The sequence below is a fragment of the Dermacentor albipictus genome, chromosome 2 (assembly GCF_038994185.2).
Source record: "Dermacentor albipictus isolate Rhodes 1998 colony chromosome 2, USDA_Dalb.pri_finalv2, whole genome shotgun sequence".
Classification (NCBI taxonomy): Eukaryota; Metazoa; Arthropoda; class Arachnida; order Ixodida; family Ixodidae; genus Dermacentor; species Dermacentor albipictus.
This window is the reverse complement of record NC_091822.1, coordinates 79,532,845-79,553,183: the sequence shown is the minus strand read 5'-3', so window position 1 is coordinate 79,553,183 and position 20,339 is coordinate 79,532,845. Positions and strand designations below refer to the sequence as shown.

The following is a 20,339-nucleotide window of genomic DNA, read 5'->3' as shown; positions in this document are numbered from 1 at the left end:
GAGAACTTCATTCAGCGACAATTAGGGCAAAGATAGGAAGAAATTACATATGATAACGAAAAGGAAGGCATTAGGGTTTGTCGTGAAGAAAGCACATTACCGAAATAACACAGTAGTGCACTGTATATATATATATATATTTATATATATATATATATATATATATATATATATATATATATATATATATATATATATATATATATATATATACATATACATACATACATATACATACACACATACATACATACATACATACATACATACATATATATATATATATATATATATATATATATATATAGAGAGAGAGAGAGAGAGAGAGAGAGGGAGAGAAAAAAGAGAGAGAAAGAGAGAAAAGTGTCGCACCAACAGTACCGAAACGTGGAGACGCCCCAATAAAGCTCCCGCTAGACAGCACCTGCGTCTCTCTCTGAAGCCCTAGTGTACGCACAGCGACGAATGCGCCTGTTTGCGTGCGCAAACAGGCGATAGCTCTACGTTAAGCTATTCGATTTAAAAGTACAGAAAGAGGCCCTGAAATCAATTCGCTTTTTCTACAGGGGTATAAAAATGACTGCTATAGTTGTAATGCCGACTCGCTATACAGGGTGTTTTAGCGAACACTTCCGAATTTTATTGTTTGAAATTGCCTGCGGCAGATGGCACAGTTCTAGTCCATGAGCTAGTCTGCTCGAAGAAGCGGACATCATTTGCAATAACAGAACTGAAATGGATGCTCGAATAATTGACAAGAATTCACTAATTAAGTTTATAATGATCACCTTATGACACATGTTGCTATTTAAATTCTAGCAAGGGAGGCTGCAAGGCATATCCACTTAAATATATTTGTGTGCGTGGCCCCGTTTACGAGACAGCCGCTGTCAGACTTGCGGTAAAAATGCACCGTTATTGCACTTACTCTTTTAACAAAACAGCGTTGTCTGCATTGACGCACAAAACTAACTGGAGCGTCGATGTGTTTCTTCGCAAACTTCGGGAATTACTCCCTAGACAGTCGTGCCATTCTCAGAATTCGGCGCAAGAGGATCCGCGTTGCGAACTCTGCGGCTAGAATTTGTAAATTGCGACATGTGCCATAATGTAATTAGTTTAAACATAATTAGTTAGTTCTTGTTAATTAGTGAATTCTGCATTTCAATTCTCTTTTTTTGTACCAGTAATGTCCGCCTCTTGAAGTAGACCAGCTCATGGACTAGAATTTTGCTCTGTGCCACAGGAAAGTTAAAAAAAAATTAAAGTGTTCGCCGATGCACCCGGTACGTGTGCTGTCCAAGCGTATCTTATTTTGAGTCTCCTTGGTGCAGTCTGTGGTTCAGCCATGTCGGTCAATGACGTAGTTTCAGTGAAACGAAAGTCTGCGCGAGACCGCGAGAAACGCCGCTTTTGCGACAATATTCTGGGGTTCTGCGTGCCAAATTCACCATATGATTAGGTGGCCCACCATAGTGGAGTTAAATCTGGATATATTTCATCACCTGAGTTTTTGTAACGTGAATCCAATGCACGGTAGACGAGCGTTTTTTTTTATTCTGTCTAGGTGAGAATGCGGTCGCCACGGTCAAAATCGAACCCGCTAGTTCGAGCTCAGCTATGGAACGCCATGGTCACTGAGCATACGCGGAGTGCTTCGTGATTCTGGCTGCACAGTAAATGAATATCTTCCAGTGGAGTTGATTGCGTTATTTACTCGTAGAGCTGTTCACCGCCAGGGAGTAATCGAATGTGCGGCAGAAAAGAATGACAATATCCCATACCGTTAGAGAATCAGGCTTAATCATAAGCCTCTCGAAAAATTTAGCACTTCCTAATCTGCGGCAGAAAAAAACAATATCCCATACCGTTACTGCTGTGTCTCACATATGCGATGACATAGATCTGCTTCATTAGCGTGGTATATACCGTATTGAAGGGCATAAGGCTCTCAAAAAATTTTGCACTTCCCAAAGCCAAAAAATATACCGCGTCATAAGCTGCCACACATGGTTGTGACATAACAGATGTTATGGTTGGCTGACGAAAGGCTTCTGATCAAAGGTCCGCGACCCCTAAGTGTGCAAAATTGGCACTCAAGATCTGCTATGAAGTTTCCCAGCAATCAGGTATTACTGAAGACCCGGCGCTTCCACATCCAGTCGATTCCTGAGACTGTCCTGGTATATTACCATGCCTGGTTTGATGTCGCTGAGAGAGGCGCATCCTAAAGGTGGAGATAAAATTGAAGATTAGTCACTGTTGACTATTCGTGATGGTAAAAACACACGTGGAGAACCAGACACGTGAAACAAATCATGCACCCCACGAGTTTTTCGCTTCGATTTCTTGCGGATATGTCGCTTGGAAGAGAGTCGATACAGTTCGCACTTGCCGCCTGAAAATGACATAGATGAAATTCACTGCGGCAGGTTCTTTATGTACTATCCATAATTCGCGCGGCCACCTCTTGCGCAACTGATTACAAGGGAGAGACTGGGTGCATATACTTGTTTGTTTCGCTTTTATTTCTTGATTTACCTAATATTTTTGTTAGTTAGGGGAACCTTAGAAAAATGGCTGGTCGGGGGGGAGGGGAGGGGGTGTAAGGTGGCCTGCCTATAGGTGAACAGGCGCCTGACTGAGCCGTAGCGATTTGTACAGCAAGTCCTTTAAAAAGACTGATATAATTATTCATGCTACCTGAACCTACCGTTTCCGTTGTACTATTTAGTACTCCTCCTCAGTTGAGAATGCAGCAGCAGAGCAAAGGCAAGTTGCGCACATCTGTGCCTTTTCGCTATTAAGCCTCCTGCTGTGTCTCACATATGCGATGACATAGATCTGCTTCATTAGCGTGGTATCTACCGTATTTTAAGGCATTTTCTACGCATACCCAAAACTAATTTAAGCTCTAACTTAAGGTATAATTATGCTGTACGTCATTATGTCTTAAACACCAACAGTGACCAAGGATGAATTTGCATCGCGGGAGGGAATGTTAAAAATGAAGTCGCAGCGTCCTACGCACTTTCATGCAAAAATCAGCTTCGAAAAATGCTAGCGTATGATATCTGCTCGAATATGTCCAAAATTGGATGATCACGAGGAGCTCCATCGTAAGTAATTGCCAACAAGAACGTACCCCTCCCCCCCTCCTCAACTGTAATCGCATAGAATGCTTCAGAAATTAATATCAGTTAGAAGTTCAAATATTTAACATAAGAAAGCAAAGACCACTTGCCCATTAGTGCCAGTGCTCGCTCAAGTTCTGTCCTGTAGATGTTCAACACTTTATTGACTCCATTTTCGCCCTATTCAGAAGCGAAATGAAAAGTGAAAATAACTGTTTTAGAAATTTCATGCATATAAAAATGACAAGTGGGATGTTCTAATGCACAGACTGGATTCCACAATATTTAGTTCTTTCCAATGCTGAAATAAATAAATAAATAATTAAATAAATAAGTAAATAAATAAATGCACGATCTGTATTTCATCAACTAATGGAATTGCGTACGTAACTGATTGATACAGCCATCGTACACTTGCGTCTGGCGGCTGAATGAAGCATATGATACATTAAGCATTACTTAAAATGTGTAACTAAATTATTCTGTAGTGAGTGAGCCCTCGGTAAACTACCTAAAAGCTAAACAGGTTGCGTTCATGCCTTCTTACAAAACTAGGTAACCTGTGTTGAGAAATGAAAGTGATCAGCTGGGAGCGCATTAGTAGAATTACTATATTCAGGTTTTGTTTTGTACTGAACAAAAGACAAACATGTGGCTGATCAGTTTGAGGTATTAGCATTTTGCTATATTCAGCTTACGCCAAATATTTATAAGGCGAACTTATAATCACTGATATTTCTATAGCGGAACGCACTTAGCTAAAAAAAATAATAAGAAAACTTGATAGCCGTGCGGTTGATCTGGACCTCCGCTTCAAAGCTATTAAACAAAGCTTCTGTCGGCTTTACGCATACATTATCTTGTGCTGGTAATAAATAAAATCATCCCAAACCCAAGTTATTGCTTAAACAATGTATTGGTTACGCTCTTGAAAGCTTCACCTCTTTAAAATGGGAAAATTCCTAATTGAAATCATGCCTGTCAGGAAACGAAAATAAAGTACACAGGTTGCAGGGGCGAAATTACATTCTTCAACTATTGAGTGGAATTATGGAACTATGAAACTTATGGCATTATAACATATTTTTCGCCAGAAGCATACGATGTTTGCTTTCATGCATAGCCCACATTACCGTTATATTATTTATGTAATAAAATATAATATTATGATTTCTACACTTGGATTTTGCTGAATGTGTATTGTAGTAAAAGATTTACGCTTCTTTCCATAAATAAAAGTGAAAAGAAATGGTTATATCGTCTCCTATTTAGTCGCCAAAACATTTTTTAGTTCCTAAAAATGGTATGAAGTGTTAATAATAACATTATTTGTTGTTAACGCTTCACGTTCTTATTTTTTTAGGAATTGATAGCTACCACATGGCTACATATGTCTTTCTTTTGCATTAAAAGATGCTACGCATATGCACACAGAAAAAAATTATTGCAGTGAAAAAATGGCCTACAATTTTGGTGAAATACTGAACGCCGCTGATAAAGTTTGTAATCCCGAGTGCTTGAAGCGTGAACTGTGACATGTAACATTACCCATGGTCTCCTAAGTTTACCAGTCCAGATGTCTACAGTTTTTCCTGAGTAGATGACGCAAGTCTGTACCACCCATTTGGTAGTATTTGGAGGGTTCTCTGGGGGATTTTCGCCCTGCAGCGGCTACAAACAGGCTCACGATATATGCGCCATTTACTTTAAAACAAAGTAATGTCACCATTCGAAGTTGAGCATTTGTGTTTCGCAAAATAGCTGCACAAATAGGGAAAGACATCTACTCAAGCATGATGAATTTTCTAAAACTTTCTGGCAATCACATTCTCTTCTCCCCGAGCACACTGCGTCGCGAGAATGTAGCCACAACCCCCCCCCCCCCCCCCCCTTTGTTTGCATTACCAACGCGTGTGCCTTGGGATTATGACCACTAACTTTCGCTGCCAGCAAGCTCAGTGCAAGCGGGTGTGGGCGAGTGCAGCCTCAATGTACGGGGCTCGCCATTATGTTAGCCACGAGAGCAGCGACATTTACAAAATTTGCAACACACCCTACTGGAAAAAAGAAAGAAAAAAAAAGATGGGCGGAACAACGAATACGCACGTCATAAGCGAGACCCCAGATAACGGGTCTGCCGATGAAGACTGCACGAGCGCCCATCGCCAGTGCCTTGACGACATCGGTGCCCCTGCGCACTCCACCGTCCATGTATACTTCACAGCGACCTCGGACGGCGCGAACAATGGAGGCGAGGACCTCGATCTGAGAACGAAGTCGGCGCCCAAATTGATAACGCCACTATAGGTGAGCTAGTTAGCGCATGGTTTGAAAAAAAAAAAACGGCGCGCAAGACAAGTTTGTGAACCATCTTTTACGAAATATTTATTTTCGATGAAACTCGGAGCACTGCCTTCTAGTTTCGTCACGTTCACTTTTTCTTCCGAAGCCGCATTGAATGGAAGCATCGCTTTCGCATCAATGAAGGCATTGGGGCTTCAGTTCTTGATTTGTTATGAAATTGCTTTGCAACATAGGCCGAGGAGGCCGCAAGGATCTGAAAAAGGTGTAGCTGGGCGTGACACACACGGAAATACGGCAAGAATTAAGAAGGCCTGGACACGAGCGCTAAATTTCAACTAAGGTTAGTACAGAAATGTATCACTTGTGCGACCATTTTTCATGTGTGCTTTCATCCTTTGCTTGCTCTTTTGGTTTTAGTGACAGTCGTGCGCGCATACAACGACCAGATTGCGCCACAATATTAGTTGAGGCTTAGCACTTGTGTCCGCCCCAATCGCTTTCTTTCATCTTTATTCACGTTTGGACTACACCCAGGTATGGATTCATGCCTACTAGCCGGCTCGCATTCCTTTGTGATAGAAAACTTATATCCACGAAATCTGTGGTTCTTGACGGGAACGCTATAACGTGAACAGTACATAACCTGAACCTAATCGGTCGTCAATATAGCGCTTTGACATTGACTGGCGCAGCTTGCTTCACTGTGACCCGCTGCCTAAGCATTTCTTTGTTTTGACGGGACAGCTCGCGGGAATCTTGCGCCGCAAATGAATTCAGTACCATTCGGGATACTTGCAGCAACACTTACAGCGGCTGCTGTTGATTATTATTATTTTTACTTTGCCAAGTGACTTAGCTAATATTTGTGGAAACTTCTGACACACAGCGGTGCTTCAGTGGCTGGGAATGTTTCTATCCGCGAGTGCACTACATGCGCCCTGGCTATTTGTTTGAATGAGCAGATTTCTTTGTGTAGATTTCGCATGGTGGCGGCCTACATGACAGCTGCAAGTTCCGCTTCCACGTAATGTTGCAGCTTAGGCCACATGGTGGGGGCGTAGAATCGGTCGAAAACCCTGTGCGGAAGCCTGGAATGATTGGATAGGCGCCCGTTTATATAGTATACAGTCCTCGGCGTCGTCCCCGAGGTGTGGCACGTCATTTTGTCGTCTTTCCGGTTGTGTGTGTGGCCCCATGTCTTTAAGTATGCGTCGACGGCGACACGGCCTAGCGTGGGACACGCTACACCGTGTTATCGCTGTCAGATGCGGCTCGTAAAGATGTTGCCCGATAATTCAGGATTTAATGAAGAAACAGAAAAAAAAGCCGCAAACTTCACATACAAAATATACACTGTGCAGAATTACCGTTGCCGGTACCCCGTCGAGCTGGCGTCCACCATGATTCGAAACCAGTATCGCGGACGCTCCATGATTTACAGCTTCACAAGCATCTTCAGCTGCAAAATAGAAAAGAAAGAAAGAAAGAAAGAAAGAAAGAAAGAAAGAAAGGAAAGAAGACAGGGAATAAATAAAGATGAAGAGGTTATAGGGCAAAAAAAAACTGCATACCGTGGCTGGGTTTTAATAGTTTTTATTAGCTACCTGCATTAATCTGACCGGCGACGAAACCGTTGAGCCACACAGTAGGGTTTTGCTGCTTCTGGCTTCTGGACGTTATCGCAATAACAAAATGGCTAGTTAGTGCACAAAGTTTCATGAATATGTTGTGTAATCTTGCTTTTCGACTATAGTGCTTACGCACTTATGCACGTCTTAAATGTCGCTGTTCTTGAGCTTCCGAAAGGCGTTAACAAATGGAAAGACCAGCTTTTTTAAGGTCAGAAATTACGTTTGTCATGTGAGTGTGTGTTCAATAACAGCAGCAGTACGACGATAGTAATATGGCGGTGACGGCGACAGCATTACGCCTTTATATTGTGCTTCTGCGAGTAAGCGTCACATGGTCTTCACTCTTAAAGCTAGGGAGAGTATCGCAGGAGTTAAGGGGCCGATTTACTCTTCAAATCATTGTTTTACTCTCGCAAAATGTCCAGTGGAATGAAATGCATTGTCACTTCGTGAGCAAGGAGGGAGTGTTCGTTTCACTCTGCCGTTCTGAGAGAGGGTAGAATACCCGTTCTACTCTTGAGCAATAGAGAAGGAAACGTAGCGTAAGCTCATGATTCAGCTGTAGGAGGCTGGCCCTTAACATGGCGATGTATCAGTCACGCACGCTGAGCAAAGAGCACACCGTTTTGCTTCTGAGAGAACAAGCAGCGACAATGCAAAGGGAAGCGGAGCCAGCGATCTACTTTTTCACTCGGAGTTGCCCCACCGCACGCGCACATCGCGCAACAGTACAGCACCAGAGAAAGGTGACCCGTCCAGCGGGGCGTGGATGAAGGCCATCCAAGGGAAATCGTGTGTCAACCATCTTGTGGCGCCGCGAAAACAGACAGTCGTTCGTCATTCGTTGGACATAACAAATCCTCCACGGTAAGTGAATTCTAACTTACGTGCACATTCTGCGTGTAGGACATATGCTATCATCAGGAAGTCCTCGCGGCGTTCAGCCGACGCGATTAACGACGGACTAGGCAAGCGCGCTGCGTCTCTCGATGTCAATCGAAAATACCAGTCATCGCGATAACTGCATGTGATTTTATCACTTGGCGCTATCCATAAGAGCTTTGAAAATCGGAAACGCTGCGAGAACCATCGTCTGTTCAATAAGACCTGAGGTGAGGGCACGCATAAAATGGTTTGTTTACTAGCCCGTGATTCCGAGCCTATGCGGAGCATGCTTAGCGCGCTTTTTGTGTGTTTGAATTTATATGCTTTGGCAGTCTACAGTGTACGCAACGCTGTTGAAATGAGGAGTCACATAACAGAAAGCGTCATTTTACTGGCGGCATGGTTTTCTTATGATAAGCCACGCGCTTGACGGCGTCTTTCGCCCATGGGTAATCTACGACCACTGACATTACGTGCAGCGCCAGTGATATTCAGAAACTTTGCCGCAGGCATTCAGCTGCATACTGCGTGACGTCAGTTGGGCGCGTAATCTTCAACTCAGTGAAAACACATGAGGAATTGATATTTTAGGCTGCAAAAGGCTGAGCTGTTCTTGCTCATGTATTGAAATGGTGTGATTATATGTCTGATTTTATGTTTCGTGTTGCGGTTTTCGAGCACGTTGCAAATGTGAAATGGTGCTGATGTGCACAAACTCCGTGAATTGTCAAGCAACGCATTATGCATCGGAACCGAATATAACGGCTACTGTGTGGAATCACAGTTGCAGGGGCGTTTTGCATACTCTTACTGTTTTGGACATGCCTGTACATTTGCTGAATGAGTTGGCGCTTCAGGTTTACGTCATATGGACAGTTAAATAACCGTACCACTGGGTGTTACAAGCGTAATCTGTGCATTTTGCTACTGCATGGCAGATCAAAATGTTATTATTGCTTTAATATTTTTAGTTGAGAAATAAAGTATCAAAATAAAACGTTACATTAATTCTGTGTTACCAGTCGTCTGTAATTCACAAAACGAAGAGTTGGTCTAATAAACTAATAACTGTGGTCTGACGGCAACATTGAAATGCGTTTCAAGAATGTATAATGATAGATTTCAAGCTGCAGCAATAGTCGAGTCTGTTAAAAATGAACTCCATTGCGTTTCTCCTAAACGAAAACAAGTTTATGCCTTTTAGTAAGCTTAGATGCAGGCCGCAGTGAACTATTTCTTGTTAGTCTTGAAATGTGGGTAACCTTGCCATAACAAGCCTTGTGGCTCATTCCTACCGGCACATCCAGTAATATCCAATGAACTGGATGGCCATATCTTCATCGCTACTGAGTATTATGTTTGCAAATATGAACTTCAAATTATGGCTTGAGCAGTGGCACAACCAGAGATAGTGCACACCAGACTATTGACAAACATGGCGTCTGACAACGACCAATATTCTATTTGTTATAGGGGTATTGTAACATTGGGGCTGAACGAGGATGAACTGTTGGTTATTTCTTTGTTCTTTTAATCTGAAAATTTAAGTTAGCTTAGTAGTTGACTATTGCAGTCATTTAGATGTTTCGCATGCATTTAAGTAGGGAGACTAAGAGCTGGGACTTTCTATTAGTGCAATGACCAAATTTTTGGCTGTCTTGATGTTTTACATTAGGTCCTCATGTTGACTTCTGTACACGATATTTTTCAGGAACCCGCTTTATATAACGCAAGAAGGCGTCTGCAATGACACAAGGATGTCAAAGAGCCAGACCAGCACGACTACACGTAGTGAAGAGGAGCGCAGCCAACGAATCATAATACATTGTCATGAAATTTGGACGACCAAGTAGAATGTGGGTATATTGGGCGTACCATTTGAGTAAATGTTGCCAAAACATTCAAAATACAGTATGTCACATCAATATGATAATTCGCGCATGCTGTAAGCTGTCCTCCTGACATGGTATTTATTTCTAGTGTCTCTGATGGCAAAGTCAAGATTATAAATACGCTCTCTGGAGACAAACACATAGGAGCAAACGCCATTGAAAAGTTACAAATGCATTTTAAAGAAAAGCTGATTAGTTTTGTGAGAAGCGACCGCATTTTGTCTTGCCTCTCAACAGATATATTCATGTGAGAAAAATAGTGGTACAATATTATTGCAGATATGCTTAGTGACATAATACCTACTTGCATTGAGAACGATGCGCGTGTTTACTATAAAAAGCAAGAGATCATGCTTGTTTACGCTCAACGGACGAAAATCCGGTATCGGCAGAGTCCTCTTGACTTGGCACATCGATTAAGGCATAAATCACCCGGTTCCGCAGGGAGAACCACTCGAGAACATTCATGAAAGCCGGAGCCGACGCCAACGCGTCTGCACTAGTCGACTTCTTCTGCCTCTAACCAAGTAAGACATCTTGCATTGTCTCCTATAAAAAAACCGGAGGTTTTTCCACCTCATTCGCCAAAAAGTGACGTAGTGGAGCCTTGCGGCTTTGAAAACTAGTGCAGTTCCACTGCCAGGTTACCAGCTCTTTGTGATCGCCTACCACGATGCTACATTACCATGCCTTGCTCCACGCCCGCAGCAACCTCGGAGTGATTCACCGCCTTGCGTTACGCTCGGACCTTTGAATTAGCACTAATCAACCATCTACCCGTGGTATTAAACGCGAATAATGGACAGAAAATTCCTAGAGTCGACTCAGTTAAGATCCTAGGCCTGCTCATAGGCACGAGGGGCTGTGATGCCACGACAATTACCCAGGTTACAGCCAAGACGGAGAATATGCTGCGGTCAATCGCTGGGGTGTCCAACCGAAAAAAGGGGTTAGGTGAAGACAACCTCCTTCGGATGTACCATGCGTTTCTCATGAGCCGTGTTAACTATGTGGCGTCAGTTCTAGGGTGGACCAAAACGGAAAATACCAAGTTAAATACCCTCATGCGTAAGGGCATCAGGAGATTGCTAGGCTTGTCTATTGCCACGAGCTCAGATAGGCTAGATCACTTCAGGATGCACATTAGCATAGCCAAGATCATAGAGGCGCAGGTCACTTCCCAGGTGGTTCAGCTATCGTGGACCAAAGCTGTCAAGTGAATTCTTGACGAGGTTGGCATGACTCTAGGATAATGGAGGAGCAGCGCATAACACTGACACGGGAAACGAGGTCGACCTACATGGTGAGGCCCTTCCCGCGAAACGTACATCCACAGTATAACGAGGGTAGACGTAAAAGTCGTGCACGAGTCATCATAAAGAAAGTTAGGAATGACAGACTCCGCGGTCTTTGTCGATGTGGTGCAGTACGGCAGGAGGAGGAGGAGGAGACAAAGCAGAGGAAAGACAGGGAGGTTAGCCAGTGTAAGTACCGGCTGGCTACACTGTCCTGGGGAAAGGGGTAAAGGCCATAAAAGGAGAAAGACGAAGAAGAGGAAAAAATGGAAACCAGAAAATTCAAAGAGTAACGCGAAACTACGCACTACAACATTCAAAGGCGGTCGCACAATTCGCATGTCCTTAAAAACTTCAGCAAAGCCCTTAAGGCCTTGAGTGCCGAAGCCCGTCTGGACCAATGTCCTAGAGCTTTTTCCTCTGTAAAGGGGTGATTGTCCAGTTTTTCGAGAGCGCTCACGAGCACTTTCCTTGGCACTTTCTAACGGGGACAGTCACAAAGGAGGTGCTCAATCGCCTCCTCGCAGCCGCAGGTGTCACAAGTAGGGCTGTCGGCCATTCCAATGCGGAATGAATAGGACTTCGTGAATTCCACGCCGAGCCACAGGCGGCACAGAAGTGTTGCTTCCGCTCGTGGCAACCCTGGTGGTAGGCGGAGTTTCAGACGTGGATCCAATCTGTGGAGACGTGTGTTCGTGAATTCACTGGTGTTCCACAGATTCTGTGCAAGCTCGCGGACGAGGGAGCGAAGACTTGTGGCTGCATCTGTTCTTGACAGCGGTAGGGGTATAATCTGGGCACCATCATGAGCCAACCGGGCAGCGTCATCCGCACTGTCATTTTCTGAAATTCCGCAGTGACCCGGTACCCACTGGTAGATGATGTTGTGTCTCTTGTTGATTGCGTGATGGTGGAGTAGTCGGATGTCTGCGACTAGTTGCACATTTGGTCCATGGTTGAAAGGGGACATCAGACACTTTGAGTCACATAAGATGGACCATGAATGTGATGATTTGTGAACCAGAAACTCCAGAGGAGCACGGATAGCTGCGAGTTCTGCAGCCGTCGATGATGTAATGTGAGATGTCTTGAACTTGAGGGTGACACACTCTGCGGGAATCACCACTGCTGTAGCTGAACTATTAGAGAAGACAGAACCGTCCGGTTCACTGAAAGCACTGAAAGCACGGTTTGTTTGAGGGCGAAAGTTGACATCTCCGTTTTCTTTTTGATACCGGGAATATCAAGAAGAGGCTGGAGTGGATGGAGGCACCACAGCGGTTGAGATGGTCGTGCTGCAGGCGTGAAGTTTGACGTAAAGAACCATGGTTGGCGGCAATAATCTTGCTAAACGCTGAACGAGGTCGAGCGGCAGAAAGGGAGGCGAGATGATGCTATGGAAGTTGGGCGAAGTGCCTGATATGCATCCTTAAAATGTCGACTTGAAGATACGTGTTGATGGGGTGGTCATGCGCGATGGCTATTGTTGCTACCGTGGACTCACATCTGGGAAGACCAAGGCAAATTCGCAGAGCTTGAGCTTGTACAGACTGGAGGGCACTGAGGTTGGTCTTACCGGTCCCACCCAGTACAGGTAAGCTATAGCGCAGGAGACCGAGAAACAGTGCGTTATAGAGTTGGAGCATCGCACTCATAGACGCACCCCTTGACTTTCCCGCAAGAAATCTAAGCACGTGGGTTATCATGACTAATTTCCTTTTTAGGTAGGAGATATGAGGACTCCAGGAAAGGACTCGATCTATTATCACTCCTAGAAAGCGGCGCGTATTCTCGTAGGGAATTGGTTGTCCATTAATTCTGATAGCGTAAGGTTTCATTGCTTTACGCATGAAAGCGATTATAAAGCACTTCTGGCAGGACAGCTCCAGACCTCGTGCTCGAAGGTAACCTGATGTTAGATTGGCCGCTTCTTGAAGTCTGGCGCGCACTTGGGGACGCGTCGCTCTTGATGACCAAATGCATATGTCGTCTGCATAGATCGACACATTGACGCATTCCGGAAGGGTATGAACCAGGTTGATGAGCACCTGGTTAAAAAGAGTGGGGCTCAAGACTCCGCCTTGTGGTACGCCTCGGTAGGTGTTGCGTTGTGATGATGCACCATCCTGTGTTTGCACAAAGAATGACGTGTCCTTCAAAAAGCTGGATATCCACCGGAAAGCAAGGCCGCCTAGGCCGACATCACCCAAGGCCTCCAGGATAGCTTGATGGCTTACATTGTCATATGCGCCTTTAACGTCCAGGAACATCGCCGCGGACAGTCTCCTGAGGCATTTTTCGTGCTGAACAGACGAGACAAGATCTATGACGTTGTCTATAGAAGAGCGTCCGCGTCGAAAGCCTGCCATAGCGTCAGGGTATAACTTGTAGTGTTCTAGATACCACTCTAGACGCGTCAGCACCATCCTCTCCATCACCTTTCTTAGACAACTGGCCAGAGCAATGGGACGATAAGACGCCACGTCTAGGGGTGATTTACCTGGCTTGAGCAAAGGCACAAGGCTGCTGGACTTCTATGTAGCAGGAACTTATCCTTCACGCCATGAATTATTGCACACGACTGAAAGTGCATGCCGGGCTGTTTGACCGAGGTTTCCAAGAGCTGCGTATGTCATCCTGTCAGGCCCAGGCGATGAGGAACGTCTGCACGCTGCCAACGCCGCCTGTAACTCCTCGATGGAAAACAGATTGTCCATACGAGAATCCCGCGAGATTGGAACATCACGGGGATCATGTGTAGTGAACGATGGCGGTAGACCAGCAACCTTGAAATAGAAGTCCTCCGCTACGTCGATATCTGTGCGACCCTGGTAGAGAGCCAGGCATTTGAAGGGGTGGCGTTGTTGGGCTGATGTTCGAAGACCACACACTGCTCTCCATATATTTGGCAGGGGTTTATACGGATCAAGGGAATCACAGAAGGTTTTCCATCTTAGAGACTGCAGGGAGTTGATCCGACGCTGGATCTTCTTCTGTATGCAACTCGCCTCCCTTAGGTCGTAGATGGACTTCGTGCGCCTGTACCTTCTTTCCGCGCGACGGCGGATTGCTCGAAGCCGCTCCAATTCTTCTTCGAATTCAGAAAATTTTGGAATAGGGCTAAAAGATTATGTGGCTTCTTGAGTAGTGGCGTTAATTAGCTTCTCGATGTTGCTAGGCAGGCAGTCCTGGATTTCTTGGCAATTCTTCTCCATGAGCAACGTGTATTTAGGCCAGCCGAAGTGATGAAGAACTGTAGTAGAGTGTGACTTGCGTATGCCGTCGATTTTAACATATGTTGGAACGTGGTCACTACCATGCGTTTCGTTGTCCGTGAACCACTTCACACTGGCGCTGAGGCATATTGAAACAAAAGTTAAGTCCAGGCAGCTGCTGTATGTCAATCCCCGCAGAAAAGTGGGACTTCCATCATTTATGCAGCAGAGCTCATGGTCCGACGCGAAGGATAGTACACGTGTTTCTCGACAGCCCATCTTAAGCTTCCCCATAGCGGATGATGTTCGCGGGGTCGGTTGTAGATAGGCGGGGGGTGCTTAGCTCCTCCGCTTCGGAAAGAGCGGCCACCCCTAGTATACCAGAGAAAATTGCGGTCGCGCTGGTCTTGTGTGACCCAGAGCATTCCTACGTTTACACCGACTCGAGAGACGCAATCAGAGCTCTCGAATCGGGTAACCTTGCTCCAGAGGCGGCCTCTATTCTAGAGGAAAGGCTTGCCCCGGTTCTCATTATATCGCGCGTTCACCGCACGCATGAGGACGAACGTTCTCGAGGGCTTTCCAAACCTCAGCGAGCTCTTCCACGACCATGCGCGAGAACTAACGCACCGCGACGGTCTGGAGGCTCAGGAGGGGCAGCAAGGAAGACGGCCTTTGACTGTGCACACCACGGTGCGCACCTTACGTCTTAATAAGACGCCGCAGAGTCGCTGGCAATTGAAAAATTATTTTGGCACATGAAAGATCAAGGTTTCTCCTGTGAAATAGTCATATCTGTGCTTGTGGCTGGTATTTGAGGTTTTGATTAGGGTAACTCAATCTACTTGCCAGCCATGTGTGCTAGTGGAGGCGGGATGTTTTCAATGCAAAGAAGTGAGAGCATCTGCATGGAACACTTGCTCACCATTTGGCGGATGGTAACATAGTGTTAATCAAGCAAAAGCCTCTTAGTTTGATGGCTTCTGCAATCATAATTTTTATAAGGCAAAATAAAATTAAAGCATTTTTGCACATAGTAAATTTCTGGGCTTTAGATTGCACAGTGAGCTAGTGTATTAGTCTTCCCAAGCAAACATATACTTGATTTCAGACAATGACAAGGTTCCGTGAAAAGGGATAATTTTTTTTCTTTGGCGTACCTTAACCACTTCAGTAGGAAGCTTTGCTTGCAGGTAGTTGGTTCATTCTGCAAGTATTTGCAAAGCCACATTCAAAATCCACGTGCATTGATGGGATATGTAAAACAGCATGGTGCCATTTCCCAATTTATGATTTGCTTTCTTTTGTGCACTTCCCTGCGTGTAATTATGCTGATGTCACCTTTATTGCATCATATTCATCACATCTGAATTTTGGTTCACATCTGATAGCATGCTACACTTTAGTTAGGTTGCATTTTCAACTAGTCACTATAATTTATCACGTAATTACGCAAGCTGCTCCTGAGAAATCTAACGTTCATACCGTAATGTGGAATGGAAAACTTCCATATGAAATCGAGGGTTCGACGGAAGCCCGTCTGGTCGGGATGAAACGTCTTTTAGATTTATTCATTTTTAAGCACTTCTGTTGGTCGCTGTCCTTCGTTTTATTTCTTCAAGACTTCCATATATATGACAAGATATTTGATGCGCAAGATTTTAAAGCCAATACTCCTTGAAGTTTAGTACTCATTCGCTACAAACTATATACTATTGTAAATTCAATCTTATTTATTTCTGACGAAATGTAACGGATAAATCCCACAGCAAAAGGAATCTGTTTTCGTGAGGGCGCCAACCGAACAGGAAATATGATACGCCTCTGAACCGCTTTGAGATTGGGCGTGATATTGCTGCAGAACCATGATACGACACACACCTAGAAACAACAGCGCGCAGCCCATACATGAATAATTTTATGTGAAATATTTATAACCAAAGCTAGACCAGCGGCCTCACATGTGAATATACGACGCATCTCCAAATTCACTGTACTCTCAGTCAGCAACATCCATAAGTCGTAGATGTCATTATCGAATGAGCTGCTGTCTTATAGAATGGCACAGAAAAGTTCCTTGCACAATTTATCTACGTTATCAGCAACATGCTTAGCAGCTCATCTGGTAGCCTTTAGCATTTGTTTTGTGTTAGAAATGCGTTGGCTGCTCAGTAATGTAGCGCATATTTCTCTTCCATTATGTCAATACTTTGTGAGTTTGCGCACGTTTGTTCTATGTTTAACTTTTCATTGTATGCTTTGTTTTTGAAAATATGGAGCCAATTGAAAATAAAGAATATTTCTATGCTGTAATAGAATGAAAACTTAAAGAACATGTTTTGTTATAAGTTGTGCTGTAAGGTTCATGGATATCATGTAATTCGATTTTGAGTGTGTCACTATGCTTCTGGAATTATTATACAGTTATTCTTTTGACTGATCAATAATGATTTCAACATTTTAAGAGAAAGAATGTTTCATTTGAGTAAGTCGGCGACTACCGATTACATCCAATTCACCAAGCATAAGTGCAGGATCAGCTTATGAAGGGATCAAATATTCCACACACGTAAGTATTGCGAATCACTTCGAACATGACAGTGACTCTACGTCGTGAGTTCTTTCACACCTTTGGGAAGAGTACTAGCACTCTGTTCTGGAGGAGTACAAGCACTCTGTTTGGGGTAGTAGAAACACTCTGTTTGGCGTAGAAGTAGTCGGTTTGGAGGAGCAGAAGCTGTCGGTCTGGGGTAGTCCTGTTAGCCTTGTGCGGAGAGAGCATACGCAGTCTGCGGAACACTACTAGCACTCCTCGCGCTGGAGTAATAAAACTCTCTCGGCGGGAGTTATTCTGCTCCCTCTCAAAGGGGATCGATCTACTGTCCAAAATGGAGTGAAATATGGAACAAGCAGATACTCCCTCAAAGAGAGTTCCCGGAATTCTCTTTGTTTTCAGAGCGTTCCCTTGCGACATGGGCTGACGCCTAAAACCTGTTTCACATGGAAGCGACAGTGCAGTGGTGGTCGCGGCGCACAGACGCAGCTTCGTTTCAGATGCTCCGTTTTAGCGCGACGCGTGCCGCTGTGTTGCAGTGTCGCTTTCGGACAGCGCCCATGAGCCCCTGGTTTCAGCGGCCTTCAAGGGCTGAGCCTTGCTCCACATTACCACGTTTTGGCGCTTTTGAGCTGCGGCTTACATCGGTGTATTAAGTTGGTGCTACACGTTCGTGCTTGTATACCTTGCAGGAAATAATGCGGTGTTTCAAACTGCTAACACAACTTTTTTATTCGCATTTATGTCTCCTTTACCTCTTTATAGGCGACAGCTTAAAAGCCTTGCTAAGTACACGAAGACAGAATTAGCCATACGGATGCAAAGGAATAAGTTAGTTCGTATTTCCGCGTTTTGGGTTTGAACCACGTGCACCTCTGCCAAATGCTCTCGTTTTCGAATGTCGCAAGGCGTTCGGACGCCGCCTCAGCCATTGGGATCAAACAGACCTATGGACGGCTTTAAAAGAAGCTCGTGTGGCTTTTCCACTCTAGGCGTTCCAGTAGAAAGGCAGCGACCCTTCTAGGGCTTAGGGTGCGTGACATTTTACCTGAAGAAATAAGACCAACCAAAACTACGAACACGCTAGCTCAGAGTTGTAAGGAAGAAGAATAAAAAAGGCCTACGTGTGCTGCGAACGATACGTATGTAGTGCCGTTTCGTCCCGTCCCGTGTGTCGGGACCCATATGTGGTCACCATCGAAAAACAAGCAAAAAGAAAGAAACAGCACGCGCCGAAAATTTAAATCCATAGAATAGAGGTCGAAAACAACACACAGAAGGAAGCGGCACTCATTAGGTACCAACGGACATGGCTGATTCGAGCGACGCTGAGTTTTATTGAAGTATGCGTCACCTACGACGACGAGTACCTTCAGCTTCAGTCTGTAGTGTATTCCCAAAGAATCATCCTCTTTGTTGCACGAATTCTTCTCTTTAGTATGCCAAACAAGTGGGCACTGCACAGCTTGAGTGATGAACAGCTCGTTGAAAATTGCACGAGACATTGAAAACTGGCAGCGGACGTCGTCTGCTACAAATAAAATATCGTCTGCTAGGCCCAAGTGCTCGACCATGTGCCCGCTGTGACGTGACTTTGACGCCACTGCTCAGCGCCGCTCCGCCATTTGTTGCCGCTCTCGCCGTTCGCGAATTCTTCCAAATATTTCTGTCGTGATAGCAGCGGCGCGCGCCGCTCGGAAAACTCATTTTGGGAGAGCAGGTTGCTCACACGACAGTCACCGCGCAATTTCTCGTCCAGAATCGCATGCACGTGGAACAGGCTAAAGCGGTACAGGGTCGCACAGCGTCTACTCAACGCTAACTGCTACGAGGAAACTACTAGAGATTGTGTTCTGGGAAAGATGCCACAAAAGAAGAATGGGAGCAATTGACACGCTCTCTCTTTTCATACACAACTTTTAGCTATGCCATTGGACCCGAGTGAAATAGCGTGATAATGTTGACAGTTTCACGCGCGTTTCTTTCCTGCGGATGCAGCTGAGTGGAGACTAGCGTCCAAGCACGCGTCTAACGGACTCGGCCTTAGTTGCCAAAGAGAGAGGGAGAGAGAGAAGGAGATTCATGATGATGGGAAGGAAAGGTTGGGGTAAAGTGCAGCGCAGTAACTGTCTCTCAGCAGAGGACACCTCAACCGCGCTGCACAGGGGGTAGGGAATGAAAGTAGGGGGAGAGAAAGAGCACCAGAAACAGCAGCACGCCGCGGAAATGTGATGGAGCTAAAGGCGGTCGGCGAAGCCGACAGCCTCGGCGAATGTCAGGAGCGCACGTAGAAGTGTCCTGTGTCGTGAAGGGCAGCCCGAGTTGTGCAGGAGTTCAGCCATGGTGTCGCACGGCAGGCCGTGCGCTTAGTTGCCAAAGAGTTAGAGGAGTATGCGTACGCATGGGGGAGGGGGGACTATTATGTCTGAGCCACAGAAGACGTTGATGAAATGTTAGATTTTGTAATTGTTTGTTCAGGCTAAAAATATCATCAGTCCTTGCACTCTGTGAAGGACTAGCAGCGAAACTGTGGTGTTTTATTTCAATTGACGTATCTATGTACGCATTTAGGCATAATTGTTATTATTATTGAAGGATGCAGGCAACGAATACATATTTTGACGGTGGAGTGAGCTATTCTCTTATGAAGTAGTGACATGTGCAAGTACACCTCTGCATGGCAGGTGGGAATTCCACAATACTTACTATTTCAATGTGAACTACGTAATTAAGAAAAGCATACGAAACTGGGCATAATGTTGTAATCGTCTTAGCGGCTAATTGCCATATAGATTGTTTCTGGATAGTTTCGACATAACTAGAGTTACAGCCGTTTTCTATATCGATAGTCCCTCCGTAGACGGCCATGTATTGATATCAGACTGGAATTCTGTAACGTTTACTAATTCACTGTGAGCTAATTATGACAAGTAAATGAAACTCGGCGCAATGATAGCACGTCTTAGTGGTGAATTTCAGTATTATTTTTTCAAAGATACCTACATTAGATTGAGAGCTACAGAGCCTTCTCGAGAAACTAGAGACGAAAACGGCACTTAAAACGAAACGCCTGACGCGGACGCCGGAGGCGGAGGTTTGCGTTTAGTGTTGACACAACGACACGATCCTGGGGGAAGTCGTCCTTAACAGCTTCGCTGTAAAAACTCAGTGCCATTCCACTCTGAAAGTGGATGACCAGCGAAGCTGTGTATGTGGGCCCCAATGGCGAACTGTCCATAGCAGTGCGACAAACGCCGCATGCACATAAATGGGAGGCGAGGCACGACATGTCCGATGTTGAGCCTCGGTAGGCTCCCGGGAAACGTTCGGCTGGATTGTAGCCACGTCACTGGCGGGCGTTCTCGGCCTCACGCCACTCTTGGTCCTGGCGGGCACACCACATTCGTTTGGCGTTCGCGGCACGCTCGT

At 45.1% G+C, this 20,339-nt stretch overlaps 1 protein-coding gene across 2 annotated transcripts in view; it reads right to left on the bottom strand.

Annotated features, from left to right (window-relative positions):
• Positions 1–323: 323 nt before the first annotated feature.
• LOC139055970 (2-Hydroxyacid oxidase 1-like) overlaps positions 324–20,339 on the bottom strand; it is a 64,472-nt gene continuing 44,456 nt past the window's right edge. The window contains exons 5-8 of one of the 2 annotated variants that reach the window (XM_070533682.1): positions 6,806–6,897; positions 5,241–5,399; positions 3,245–3,314; positions 324–2,227 (exon numbers count right to left, since the gene is read on the bottom strand). In XM_070533682.1, coding sequence (XP_070389783.1) covers positions 2,133–2,227; positions 3,245–3,314; positions 5,241–5,399; positions 6,806–6,897 — 416 coding nt within the window. In that variant the 3' untranslated portion in view covers positions 324–2,132. The remainder of the gene's footprint in view (positions 2,228–3,244; positions 3,315–5,240; positions 5,400–6,805; positions 6,898–20,339) is intronic. The other variant, XM_070533683.1, reaches the window with a different exon arrangement.